The 15131-nt window shown below is 36.7% G+C and overlaps 1 protein-coding gene across 4 annotated transcripts in view; it reads left to right on the forward strand.

Annotated features, from left to right (window-relative positions):
• The window catches only part of CRIM1 (cysteine rich transmembrane BMP regulator 1), a 240483-nt gene that overhangs the window by 138705 nt on the left and 86647 nt on the right, over positions 1–15131 (forward strand). For 2 of the 4 annotated variants that reach the window (XM_001371615.4, XM_007476072.3), the window contains exons 5-7: positions 1106–1227; positions 9000–9182; positions 12499–12696. In XM_001371615.4, the coding sequence (XP_001371652.2) occupies positions 1106–1227; positions 9000–9182; positions 12499–12696 (503 nt within the window). The remainder of the gene's footprint in view (positions 1–1105; positions 1228–8999; positions 9183–12498; positions 12697–15131) is intronic. The other 2 variants (XM_007476071.3, XM_007476073.3) reach the window with 2 other exon arrangements.

The raw sequence follows: 15131 nt of genomic DNA on the forward strand, positions 1-15131 counted from the left end.
AGGAGTTAAGAATAAAAGTTAGGAAGAATCTTGGGTTGGACCATCAGTCCTTTAAAAGTGTGTGTGTATGTATATATATATACATACACACACATACACATATACATATATAAATAAACATGGCTAATAAACTGTAGAACTTTTGAGATAATTTATTTAGTCCTTTACTATCAAGAAAATAACTGAATAATTAGAAGTAAATAAAAACAACAAAAAAGCCTCTAGGCAGCCAAAATAGTCCCAAATTCCATGAAGTTTGTACATTTTACTGTTAAGAGAGCTCACCAGGAGTTTTTTATTATTATTTAAAGCATAGTGTTGAAATTTTTAGTTTTATGTGCTCCCAATCATTTTTAAGTTGGATTAGAAAAAACAGGCACACTAGCAATAGCAGAGGAGTAGATAGAAGAAGGAAAGCAGTGTGGCATGAAGTAATCCTAGACCTGGAGTCAGGAGAGCTCAGTTTAGTTCCTAGCTCACATCCTAATTACACATGTAGCTCTGTTTGCAAGTCACAACTTTGAGCTTCAGCCCTCTCATCTGTAAGATTGCAATAATCACACGTTCAGTGTCTACCTCATTGGATTGTCAGTAAAATTCTTCGTCAGCTTTAAAACAATACATGCATTTGAATTATTTTTATAAAAAATCCCAATGTACAACAGTGGAAGGCCATTTAGTGTATAGATAAACAACTACACTAAGGTATCAGTAGCTCTTTTGACCTTATGAGGCCCCATTATATTATGATGTAGTGATAGCTATGATCCTGAATTACTAAAGAAAAGCCAAATGAATTTCACCACTAAGTTAAGTTAGTACTTACCTTATTCTGCAAAAGATTCCCAATCAAAATGTTTTAAAAGGTTTTTTTTTCTTTTCCTTTTTTTTTTAAACCTTTGGGTGCTTAATGAGACAGGCTTCACATACCTGTGTCCACTGACATGGAGCACCTTATTTACTAATAATGCAAGATAATTGTGGCGTCTCTGTTCAGAGTGGACATCAGGGCTGATTTAGCCAGTACCACGGCTGCTTGCAATTCCCCAAACTCTGTTTTTTTTGTTTATTCATGGGATTTCCCCTCCTTTTTCTTTGGTTTCAGATGCGAATGTCTTTCTGGCTTATGTGGTTTCCCTATGTGTGAGGTGGGATCCATCCCCCGCATAGTCTCTCGTGGAGACGGAACTCCTGGAAAATGCTGTGATGTCTTTGAATGTGTTAATGGTATGTGGAGTTTATATTGTTCATGGAGACTACTATGATTTTTTTTTTTATAAAATGAGGCGGAAAAGATTAAGCCTATCCACATCTGACTTTTATTAAACTAGGGAATAGCCTTAAAAAGATTACTGTTAGTAAATTAAGAGGAAGATATAGTTAAAATATTGCTGAAAGATAACACAAGTTAGAGGGAAATCACCTTTTGTCAATCAAAAATAAAAAATTTTAAATGTAACATATGATGCCATGTTATAGTCATTCTCTGCTGTTTCAGAATTTGCTTCATAGATTTTCAGAGGCAAAAAGAGTCTCAGAATCTGTGACCCTCTTTGTTCTTTATTTAAACATTCATATAGTTCCCATTGTTGTCAGTGAATAACATATATAAAAAGGAAAGGACTAGAGCCTCAGAAGCTTGAACCAGTAAAGACATGAGCTTAGTGGATTTAAGTTGTCCCTGATTTAAGGAGGGCATTTTTTACCTATACTATTCTTTTTCATGACATGCTCTCTGCTTCCATTGAAACTTAGGGAACCTGGAAAATAATTCATAAGATCACAATTTAGAGCTAGAAGGGACGTTGGAAGTTATCTAGTCCATGTTTTATAAATTATGAAATTATGGCTCAGAGAACTTAAGTGACTTGTCCATATCACACATTTAATATCAGAGGCAGAATTTGAAGCTAGGTCCTCATAATTGTATATTCAATGCTGTCTACTGTATCACATTGCTTTATCATTGTAAGATTCCTTGAAATATAGCCCCCCACCCCTCTCATATTCTATGGCGGAAAATGGTGCCTATTGTCTAAGAACCAAGATCCATGGTTTGGAAATACATTTATTGGTTTCAGGGACTTTTGTTTTGCTTGTCTGTGACTTATATCATCATGGGTACATTTTGGTTTGGAAACTCCCTTGGCCTGATGCAAATCAGCAACTCATCTCAAATTTATAGTCTTTGAGAGTTGCCTTTGACTCAGAGAAGTTAAGTGATTTACCACAAGTTTATATAGCTAGTATATGTAAGACATAGGATTTGAACCAAGGGATTCTTGACTTCTGGGCAAGCCCTTTCTCCATTCTGCCATGCTTCACAATACCTCACACATATTAAATGCTTAATAAAGTCTTGACTTGTTTCCCTCTCATCCCTAAATGTGAGGAAGCATAACTATAACACATCTTAGCAGAGAGATAAACAAGTAATGCCAAATATAAATTAATTCTAGGCAGCATTATCTGTTAGAATTTAAACCGATTATATATCTTTTCACACAAATGGAAAAGAATTGGGACAAATGCATGGGTTATTGCAAAAGATGCTTTTTGCTTTCAGTGTTGGCCATATGGCTATCTCCAAAGGCTTCTTGGACTTGGGAAAATGTATATTTAAGCTTCAGTTTTGTTTTATAATTAACTTTAGTTCATGACTACATAGGTGTCTTTAAAATGTACATATTCAGGCCCATATATCTACTAATTGCTTAAACAGTGGTGTCAAACTCAAATAGAAATAGAGGCCACTAAGTTGTACAGAAGGATCCTGATGGGCCACATATTGACTTAGAAAAATACATATTAACATTATCTATTATATTCTGTTGTATATTTATTTTCCAGTTACATTTTAACCTCTTTGACATTCAGGAAGGGACTTCGTGTTAGATTCCTCTAGAAGATTTAAGCTTAGAAAGCATGAGGCATTATCCCCACCCGAAAAGACATATAGGAGGGGACAAGAACAATGGTTGGACCCTGGTGAATCAGTGACTCAACCCTTCCCTCACTGTTTTCTTCTGATGGTCATGAAAATAGCCAGATCATCATAAGCAATTTATGGCAATTTTCATAACTGAATACTTAGCTCCATTTAGTTCCATTCAGCTGGCATTTATTAAGTACTTGCCATATGCTATGCACTGTACTAGGTATTGGACATACAAAGACAAAAATGAAAAAAAGGCCTCTGCCCTCATGGAATTTCTATTCTACTATAATGCTTAAGTTAGTTTTTTGTTATTTCCCTCCCCTCCAATTTTTCCTGTTTTTCTCAGAAAAAGATTCTTACATAATAGTCTATTGGTATTGTATTATCCTTTGAATCCTAAAATCTCAGTACATAACACCATTACCCAGAGCAACAAAGCTTATTCATGTTCCTAATAATTTTGAAAAAGGAATAGCTTTCACCCCATTGTTTTCCTTTCATCTAGAATCTTATATTTTTTTCATTAGGATTTTGAAGCTTTTGTTCTACCCCACATAGCATCTGAAATCATCACCTTGAACTTCCAGCTCATATCTTTTTCTCAGGCTTTTGTTATCAAACAAACATTTTACTCTAATAATAGTATTTAGTATGACTATTAATAGTAACCTATTCCAGTGATACTGCTTCTCTCATTTTTATGGTCATTAATTTGGTACTGTCTTGAAGGGAATCGGCCTTACAATATCATTGAGAAGATAATAGATGTACTTGGCTTTTCCAAACTTTAAAATGTTTATTAATATTGTATTTTCCCCAGCTACATGAAAAAATAATTTTGAACATTAAAAAATGTTTTTTTGAGTTCTATATTTTCTCCCTTTCTCCCTCTTTCCCCTGCCTGAGATGATCAGTAATCTGATACAGATTTTACAGGTGCAATCATGTAAAATATTTTTTGATATTAGTCATTTTGTGGAAGAAACCCCCCAAAAGAACCAAAAAGAAGTGATGTGAAAATATAGAAAAAAGAAGAAAGTGAAACATAATATATTTCAGTCTGTGTTAAGACCCTATCAGGTCTTTCTCTGGAGTCAAATGACATTTTTCATTATGAGTCCTTTGGAATTGTCTTGGATCATTGTAGTTCTGAGAATAACTAAATCATACATAGTTGTTCATCATTCAGTATTGCTGTTATTATGTACAGTGTTGTTCTGCTTATTTCACTCTGCATCAGTTCATCCAAGTTTTTCCAGGTTTTTCTGAAATCATCCTGTTCTTCGTTTCTTATGGCACAATAGTATTCCATTAGAGTGACATATTGTTCTGGCATTCTCCATTTGTTGAACATTCCCTCAGTTTCTAGTTCTTTGCCACCACAAAAAGAGCTGTTATAAATATTTTTGTACAAATAGGTCCTTTCCCCTTTTTGTGATCTCTGGGTTAGAGACCTAGTAATGGTATTGCTGGATCAAAGGGTATGTACCTTTTGGGCATGATTCCAAATTGCCCTATAGAATGGTTAGATCAGTTCACAACTCTACCAGCATTGCATTAGTGTCCCAATTTTCCCACATCCTTCTAACATTTGTCATTTCCATTTCTGCCACATTTATGAGCCAATCTGATAGGATTAAGGTGGGAGCTCACAGTTGTTTTAATTTCCATTTCTCTAGTCAATTCACTTTGGAAACCTTAAAGTGCTATATATGTGTCAACTGTTTTAGTGCCTTAGAATTATCATACTTTGGCAACTTAGATAAGATAGATTACCAAGGATCTTTTTGTTTTATTGATTTTTCTCAAATGGGGATGAAGTGTGAGAAGAATCATCCAGAAGGGGGAAAAAATACATACCTATGTATATTAACAAATCAAAGTGTTTATTAAGTTTTTACTATGTTCCAAGAACTATACTAAGTGCTGAAAAAATACACACACACACACATATTTACATACATAAATACACACACATATATATATATATATATATATATAAATATATATATATATATACACTCACACACACATAAAGCAGAAAGAAAGATAGACCCTGCCCTCTTACAAGGTAAACCAACACTTGAAAGAGAGCCAAAGGGGCATGGGGTGCTTATGAAGGTACTGGTTACTGGAAAATGATGGAGAAGTCTGTCATGCAGTCTAATGAGAAATGAAGCCCTGGCTGGCCTGGTCATTCTTCTTTTAAATAGAGATTCTAGGAGGGACTATTCAGTGAGGGGGATAGGTCCTAGGGGTGGAGAGTGCTTCTAAGGTATAAATTCCAGGGCTGGAGTGATATCTCAGAATGTAGAGGTTTCTGAAGCTTGGCAGAGAAATATGGAGTGTACCCTTGTGAGAAATGAAGGCATGGTTGGCTTGCATAGTTCTGGGAGGAGCCATCCATCTGTATGTTGCATAGTCACGTAGACTACATAGATGCACATAAATTATAATAGATGCAAATTTGTTTTATATTTGTATTTATATTTATATAGTTTTTAAGAATATGATGATATATAATTATATAGATTCTTATGGGAACTCTTTACTTCTCTATGTCTTTATGAAGATGAGGAACGGGAGGACCCATGAAGGAAAGTTATATTGGTTTATGGAACAAGAATAGGGAAAGCTTCTTGGTTTAGTACTTCAGGATGCCATTCTTAATGGGAAGATGCTTTACTTCATTTCATTTCTCTCTGTGTTTTATTGCTCCTGTTTGTTAGACATTCAATTATGAATGAGGCTAGGAGAGTATAATGGTATAGATTCATCCCTTCCTAATAAGAATACTTATTGTGCTGATGTGTGAAAATATTCTGCATGTACTACTTGCCTTTTAAGTTTCCCCCAGCACCTTTTAGTACATGGTATCAGTCGATCTGGGAAATACTTGTTCTCACTTGATCCCTGTTAGTACAAACTACACTATCAAAATTCTTCATTGTCATTTAAAAACCAAACATTTCTCAAGCATCCACTGTATGCATAATATTATGAATAAATCAGTACTTAGTGGTATTCCTAGGGTCAGCAAATTCATTCCTACACTATGGGGATTCTGGCACTTTCAAACGATATTTGATAAGTATTTACTTGAATGCCTATTAGTATATTGTACTATTAATTTCATTTCTGTCTGATTCCCTATCTTATGTACCTTTAGAATATTGCAGTATAATTCCTTTCCTTATAATCCATAATGAGTAAATGCCTGATGTTTACAAAGCCAAAGACTTTGGGGGGAATTGTTAAAATTTAGACTGATTAAATTTTCCTATTTACTTGGGGACTTTTTTTAAACAACCATTTACTAATAGGTTTGCAGCTCACACCCAAAGAATCCAAAGCCAGAAGCAACTTTAGCAACCTTATTCCACTGAGAAATTTTAAAAGGGCAGAAAAAGGGGGAGGGGGTAATAATTTTCTTCTGTATGTCATAATATTGTATGGATTTCTATGTCAGAGACTTTTCTTAATAATTGTGGTGTAATTATTAATACACAAGCTTTTAAGCCTGTGGTTTGACATTCCTAATACCTAGCAAGACTTAGTAGACATTGAACAAATGTCTGTTTAATTGGGTAGAGTTCAATTGAACTGAACTTCTTTATTATCCATCACTACTCACTATTCATCAATCTGTATACTTTGTCAGTTAGCAGTGCTTATTAAGTCCTTTGTGTAAGCATTGCACCTAGGAGCTCTGAAATACAAAAACAATAAATCACACAAGTTGTAGCCCTTGAGGAGTTTGCAGGTCAGTTGAAGAAGCAGAAAATACAAGCTAAATTACCAAGAAGACATTTTAACAGAGTAATGCATTATTTGATACAAATCTTGTCATTCACAGTTTCCTTTTAACACTTCTTTCTTACTAGTCCATTTATATCTTCCTCTTGGAGCCAACTATAGTTTTACTGTGCTAAGAGATTGCCACTTCAACTGCAGTGATCAATAAAGTAATTGATAATTGCTTCTCAAAGACTCAGGGTAATTTTATTATTCTCTATTCTAGAATAATAGCCTTCCGTATATCCTGGCTTCAAGAATATAGTTCATAATATTGTGTGATTTTTCACATAAAGGATTTTTGTGAGTTTGTGGATTTTTTTAAAAGTATGTTGTTGGACACTTTCCTCCAGCTACCTATCTGCTAATCCTTTTCCGTTCTTACCTGTACTCAAGCCAGAAAGAACGGTCTCTTCTGTTACCATCTACCTTTTAGGCTTATCTACATTCTATTAATACCTACTTCACCTGGAACTGCCTTATTAATAAACAAGATTCTCCTCCTGCCTTTCAAATCACTCATCAAGAATATTATTGGTCAATTTGGCTAAAAAGACTAAGTGGTTGATTTTTGGTTTATATAACTATAAGGATTTTTTTTTTCTGCAACTTGAACACAATTGAATTCAAACATTTTGTTAGAATACGACATTTTGTTTTTTCTGATAAATCCAAATATTCAAATTATGAAAACACGTTGGTTTTCACACCCAGGGACATGTAGCCTAGCTGGTCGTTTCATCATTGAAAAAGAGAATTTTAATATATAAGAAATTGATTTAAAAGGAGAAATATTTTATTACAAAATAGTAACCATCAACAAAAATAATTAAATCACCATACAAACTGACAAGTGACCAGCAAACCAAAAAAAAAAAGTTTTTGCTTTATGTCCTATTTCAGGGCTTTGCAATGCATTGCCACGTTGGCCTTGATTTTCCTTCTAATAATACATTAAGAAATAAAAAAATAAATTAAAAACCTTTTAAAGGGGAGCTATTCACTTTAATTCTATCTCAGACGTGATTATAAATGAGGAAACACCTTGAAAGTCAAGTTGTTATGTAAATGCAAAGTAGCATTAAGTGATATTTGTAGCAGATTGAGGATCCTGCGGGACTTTGGAAGGGAAATTGAAATGGCTGCACCTCATAATGCAGAGACTTCCCAAGGCCATATTATTGAACAAAGGACATTCAATAAGAAGGCCTTGCTCCCTTCATTTGAAGTAATTTGTTTAGATAGAATCTGAGGAAGAGCTCTAGAATCAGAGAAAGAAACTTGTACTAAGATTCTGGTTCTAAATGTACAGTTACTATTAGCAAACCAAGTTGATTTCTATTGTGTTCATTTCTGGGAATTGATGTGTTAGAGAATAGCATTGAGACAAGCTGGAACATGTCCAGAGAAGGGAAAAATCCAATGAGGGCACTCAAAACCATGCTGTGTGAAAACTAGTGTAAAGGACTAAAGCTATTTAACCTGGAAAAATGGAAGACTTCATATGAACAGGAATGCCTGGAGTCAGGTCCTGGAAGGGCTGTTATATGGAAGAAGGATCAGTCTTGTTTTGCTTGGCCACAGAAAGCAGAATGAGAACTTGTGGGTGAAAGCTAGTGGGAAGCATTTTTGGTTTCATGTAAGGAAAAACTTCCTCACAGTATTGTCCTTAAGTGGAATAGGATGCATGGAGAATGCCATTGTTTAGATGTCTTCATGTGAAAGCTGGATAGCTATTTGTCAGGCATGTCATGTTGGCTGGAGGAGAGGTGTTTAGGCACAAGGTGAATTGGATTACCTCTGAGGTCCTTGGCAACTCTAAGATTTTATAATTCTTTGATTCTGTTTTTTAAAAGAGAGAACCAAGGACAGAATACTATGGGAGAGAATGATGTGGAGATGAAAATATTAGAGACACAAGAAAGATTAGAGAGGCCTGAATCATTTCATTTAGATAAAAGAAGAAAAGGACAACAACAACAAAAGGTGCTTTTTTGGTCATTTAATAGGTGTGTCACATAGTGTGAATTCAGAGTAAAAGACACCATCACTTGGTTAAGAAAAAATCATTGAAAACATTGCTGAGGGAAATTTTAGAGCTAAGAGTATTGATCCACTTTGATTTTTTTTTTAATTTAATATAGCACACTTCCTTAGATATATTAATTTTCCATCAAAGTACATCCATACAGATATCTAGAAGCTATTTGGAAATACCTTCTACCACATTTCCTTTGAATGGACCAATTTTTTTTTTAACTCCTAGAAACGAAACCAGCTTGCGTTTTTAACAGTGTGGAGTACTACGATGGAGACATGTTTCGAATGGACAATTGTCAGTTCTGCAGATGCCAGGGAGGTGTTTCTATTTGTTTCTCTGCTCAGTGTGGTGAGCTGAACTGTGATAGATACTATGAGCCAGAAGGAGAATGCTGTCCCGTTTGTGAAGGTAATTTCCCTAATAATAATCAAAGACATTAATAAAAATCTGCTCAGTTAAGTACAGAAAGGGGAAGCATTTTGAATGATTCAAAACCTAGCCATGAATACCATGATTGTAACCATTGCCCGATGTTCATCCAGATCTATGGAATTATTGAAGGGAAGGAGGAAGGGGAAGAGAATAAACATTTAAGTGCCTACTATGAGCCAGACACTATGATACATGTTTTATAAATGTTATTTCTTCTTATCTTCACAACAATCCTTGAAAGTAGGTGTTGTTATCATTTAACTAGAAGAAACAGAGACAGAATATGGTTAAGGGATTTGCCTAGGGTCACTCAGCTATTAAGTATCTAAGCCTGGATTTGAACTTTGCTCTTCCTGACTTTAGGGCCAACACTTTATCCACTCTGTCATTTAGCTTCCAGGAAAAGGACTGTTCTATTTTACACTATTTCTCCATCTTCTATCTCTTTTTAATCTCCTATATACAGCCCATTTTTAGAGGGGCATTACTACTAAGAGATGCAGCTAAGTGGCTTAGTGGATAGAACACCAGGTCTGTAGTCAGGAAGCCCTGAGTTAAAATTTGGCTACAGACACTTACCAGCTCTGGGTCCCTGAACAAGTCACTTGACCGTGTTTGACTCAGTCCCCTTGTCTGTAAATTGATCTGGAGAAGGAAATAGCAAACCACTCGAGTGTATTTTCCAAGAAAACCCCAAATGGGGTCACAAAGAGTCAGACGTAACTGAAAGGATAACAACATTACTGGATGAACCAGTGGCAGCATAGCCCCAGGAAATCAGTTGTGTTCCAAATGACAGAACCAGGAGCAGAGGCAAATTTGGGTGTGAGCTTGTTTCCATTCTTCTCCCACTACACCCCCATACCACCCACCTCTAAAGTTCAGAGAGAGAATTTTAGAGCATATGCACACTTTGAAATCAAACAGTCCCATCCTCCTTTTAAGATGAGTGGAGTTTTAAAGAAAATTAGCAAGTGTTGGATTCAGGACTGGAAACTGAGTATCTAGTGCTCTTTCTTCTGTATTACACAATACTATAAAAGGAAGACTCCTACAACCTTGCTATGACTGGAACACAAAACCTTATGTGGAGCCAAACACCCACTGTTATACCCTTTTGTACCTCGCAGTAATACTCAAACATTGTTATTCCCTCCTCTGCTGCATTTTATTTATTTTTGTTTATATATATATATATATTATATATATTATATATATGGAGAAAGAGAGAGAGGGGAGGGAGAGAGAAGATAAAGGGAGGGGAGGGAGAGAGAAAGAGAGAGAGAGAGAGAAGAGAGGGGAGGGGAGGGAGAGAGAGAGGGGAGGGAGAGAGAAAGAGAGAGAGAAGAGAGAGAGAGGGGAGGGAGAGAGAGAAAGAGAGAGAGAAGAGAGAGAGAGGGGAGGGAGAGAGAGAAAGAGAGAGAGAGAGATTGATTTATTTTTCAGACTGTGATTTGATTAGTCTAGGGTACTGCTGGTGAGGAAATTTATTCAAGTCGCACAGAGTAAGGGGCCCTAAGAAGTGATGATACCAGCCATTATGTGCCAGAGCCAGGACTTAACCCCAGGTCTTCACAATTCCTTGGCCATATACTGCTTACTAAATGCATTTTTGTATTGTTTAAACCAGAGCATGGAAGAATTTAATATGGAAAACAATTAAAAGCCATGGAAAAACATAGTTTACAGCAGGTAACGGTCTCTGTCTTGGGAGGCAGCTAGATGGCTCAGTGGATAAAGCCTCTAGGCCTGAGTCAGGAAGACCCAAGTTCAAATAAAGTCTCAGACTTATTAGCTATGTGACCATGGGCAAGTCACTTGACCTCTATTTGCCTTGATCCACTGGAGACAGACATGACAAACCACTCCAGTATGTTTTCCAAGAAAATCCCATAATGGGGTCAGGAAAAGTCAGTCATGACTGAACAACAAAGGTCTCTGTCTCTTACCTTGTTAAAAATTGTTTTGTCCAATATAGGAGGAAGATAGTTCAGTTCAAACAATTCCCTGGGGATAGAAACATCTGATCAGAATTTTAACTCCTCAATTTATTCCCCGGTTTTTTTACTGCCCTCATTCCACAACAGTCTGTAAAACCATGAACAGGTTGATTGTGTCAAAACATAGATAGGAATTCCTGTATAACAATCCAAATGAATTGTCTGGACTCAGATCCTGTTTTGTTTCATTTCCTGAAATTCAAGTCTTGTCTCTGATTGCTTATGAAGTGTCATGCAATATTTTTAAAAGGGAATCTAGGAAGGTTAAACTTAAACTATCTCAGGGTTGACTCCCTTCTTCTGCTAAGATAGCTTTTTTTAAAAAGCAAAACTGTTGACTTTAGTGTTGACCATCCTGCTTTCATTACACCTTGCACTGATCTCATCAGCATAGCAGCGCACCTGATTCTCAATGCCAGAGCTCCTTTCCCCAGCAAAGAAGCAATTGCTTGAAGCTGGGTTAAATCTAGTTTTTAACTTTCTTTGAGGAGGGGAAAATGAAATCTTAACCTCTTGATCCAGGACCTCTCGTGATGAGAGTACTTTGGGATTTTGCATGCAGTCTTGATGTCCTCCTCAAATAACCTCAGAAAGCTTTTTTTTTTTTACAGTGACTGTCCTTGGCTACTTCTGTCCCCCAACCTTGGCTGCTGCTTGGCTGCCCGGCTGACGGGGAGAAAAATAGCTGAGGCTCACAGCCTTTCCTCCAGGGCATATGCACTGACCCATGGTATGTCTGAGCATGCAATGTAATAAACTACACCTTAAGAAGAGACCACCATGCCTCTTCTTTTCACCTAGTACCTTTCCTAATGGACTTTAAGGCATCAGAGAGATACATTTCTTATAATCCTAGAAGTAATAACAGAGCTAAAAGTTAGTTGGGAGAATACATTATTTTTCCATTTTACAGGTGTTAAAATTGAGACAGAACAAAGAATCAAACCTACAATTCATTGATAAATTAAAAAATGAATCCTAGATTTCTATTTGTCAACCCATAGCTCCAGTGTTTTCCAAATTTTTTAAGTTATAGAACCTTGCTGCATTGTTTTTTGTGTCTAGATTTTTACTCTTGGTACTGTGTCATGATGAGTAGACATGAATTCGTTACAATGACTGCCTACACAGGAACTTTTAAGAGACTCCTCATACAGCGGTGAACTTCTGCTCAGCCCTGTTGGAAAAGCACTGCTATTGACTAGATTTTGCTGCCTACAAAAGCTATCTCTAGGTACAAACTACATTTAGAGTTGCCCCTGATCTCACTCAGAACTCGTGCTTTGATTTAGATCCAGTGTATCCCTTTAACAATCCTGCTGGCTGCTTTGCCAGTGGTCAGATCCGAGCACATGGAGACCGCTGGAGAGAAGATGACTGCACATTCTGCCAGTGTATTAACGGAGAACCACATTGCGTTGCAACCGCCTGTGGACAAAGCTGCATGAACCCTGTTAAAGTGCCTGGAGAATGTTGCCCAGTGTGTGAAGGTAAACTATGGATTCGATACAATTTGTCTTTAAAGGCATTGTAGATGAATGGATGGATGGATAAAAAGCATTTATTTTATGCTAAGAACTATATTCTGAGTTCTGAGGATACAACTAAGAAAGAATTCTGAAGGAACTTGCCTTCTAATTGAGTACTTTATGAAAGAAGGCATAGCTACAGGATAAAAGATCCAGAAGTTCTAAGGTACTACTCCAGGAGGGATCTGGCAAGGCTCACATGTCCTTGGGGTATCTCGGCAGGTCAGATGAAAGGGCCACATGTGCGGGGCTCTCTGATGAAGGGATAAGTAAAGGGATAAGACCTAGAGCACCTTAGGATAGAGTAACAGAGCAGATGGTAAGGCCTGGTGATATTTCAAATTCAGAGGTAATCAATTTTTGGGAACTTAGTGACCCCTATTCTAAATGGGGTAAAAGTACAGAAGCCATTCCTCCTGACTACAAATGGACAATTATTTGGGTCTAGTATTGAATCCAAGGAGAGGATAATTACATTGTCGTTGCGAAATTGTGTAGTGTTTTCCCTGGGTAAGATACTAAGGGGGTAGCTCTTCTCAACTAAGCTGTGTGAGCATTGAAGGATCCTGGATGGGTCCTGGAATGAACTCAGAACAGGAGAGGGATAAGAGGGAAAGTTCACCCCATTGATGGTGGGTCTTCTCATCGCCTGGCCATCTTGAATGGCCTTTAATTTTCTGCCCCAAGGATTTCATTTGTATGTCTTTTCCCTTCTGGCATGGTATTCATTTCATGTTTATACTGGTTGCAAATTACCTTCATTTAGACAGTCAAAACAAATCAACTGAAACAATGCCGTGAATGATATTAAATAAGCCATTAGAACAGCTTATTGTGCTCTTGCAAACATGTTTACCTTGGGATTTCGTGAAGTAAATAAGTAAATTTCATGCTTCGAATCAATTTAAGTCAATTTTACACCCAAAAGCATGTCAGAAGGATGAAAAAAATATGGTCTTTGTGTTACCTATAATTGTGTTCCATACAAAGCAACAAGTATTTACTAAATACTTAATATGTGTTAGACACTGTGCTAAGTGCTGAGGATGCAAATAGAAACAAAAAGAAAAATACTGCTTTCCCTCAAAAGAGCTTATTGTTCCATGGGGGAAGTCAGCATATAAAAGGGACCTGAAAAGCAGGGAAGAGGAGAAAAGGGGAGAAAATATACAGGAGAATGAGAAACACAGCAGGGCAGAGAATGGAACATGCCTATCCTGTACCCGTTTTCCAAATAGAACTCACTAGTGGGAGAAGGAGACCAGCATTGCAGAATGCACTGAGGGACAGTACAAGATAAAAAGGCAGTTGAATCTTGATGGTAAAGTCTGGAAGAATCAGGAGCATATCAGGGAGAAGAATGAGATGAGATGAAATGATTACTCTTAAATCTGTGTTTCATGTGTCACATATGAAACCCCAAAATCATATGAGTGAAGATATACTTTTCTATGAGACAGAATTTCCAAGCCTACAGAGGCTGTTCGACCTAGAATGATCTTTTGGCTCTAAGTATTCTTCCCACCTTGGATTGCAAGAGAGGGGGTACAGATGTATCAGTTGGTGCTTTCTTTGCTTCAATTTGACATCATTTCCAGTTATGAAAAGGCTGATATCATTCTGTTTCTCTCCTCAACCCTGACATCTTCTCCTGGAAGAGATATCTTACACTCTTGTTCTGACAACACTTAGTTTCCTTTTCCTTTCAAAGTGCGAAATTTTGCACATAGATTTCTTAAAATCATTCTGATAGATTGAAGAGAGAATTTGTCTGTAAAGCAAAATGAACTTAAAAGGATGAAAATCAATCCATGTTTAAGATAGGATATATCTTACAAATCATTTCTGCTTATTAAGGTTCTAACAAATCATTTCAGTAGAGTAACAAATCATTTCAGATTTCCTTACTTACAGAGAGTCTCTACTCCTCCCCAAGTCTTAAGATCATAGATTTATGGAGAAAAGGGAACTAAGAAGTTAAACCTAGGCTTACAAAGCAGACATCACATGGCCAACTTATCTATACCTCTAAGGCAGCATTTACTCAGATATGTCCCATGGGTTTCTGGCGTTCCAAGAGATCAGGTGGGTGAAAGAATTTCAGTGCTAGCAAGATTTTCCCTTTGAATTAGATTCTTAACCTTTTTGTATGTCATGGACTCGTTTGGCAGTCTGGTAAAGCTTATGGACCTCTTCTCAGAGTAATATTTGTTGCCTATGTTCATTCTCAGTTAGAGACTAGTGAAAATAAAGATATAATCTTTTTTTCACATCCAAGTTCACAGACCTCACTGGAGTTTACTCATTTATCCCTTGGAGGTCTGGAGACCCCCCCCCCCAGTTAAGAACCTTTGCTCTAAAACAGTGAATAAGAAATTATATATGCATTAAGAATA

The sequence above is a fragment of the Monodelphis domestica genome, chromosome 1, assembly GCF_027887165.1.
Source record: "Monodelphis domestica isolate mMonDom1 chromosome 1, mMonDom1.pri, whole genome shotgun sequence".
In the NCBI taxonomy this organism is placed as follows: domain Eukaryota; kingdom Metazoa; phylum Chordata; class Mammalia; order Didelphimorphia; family Didelphidae; genus Monodelphis; species Monodelphis domestica.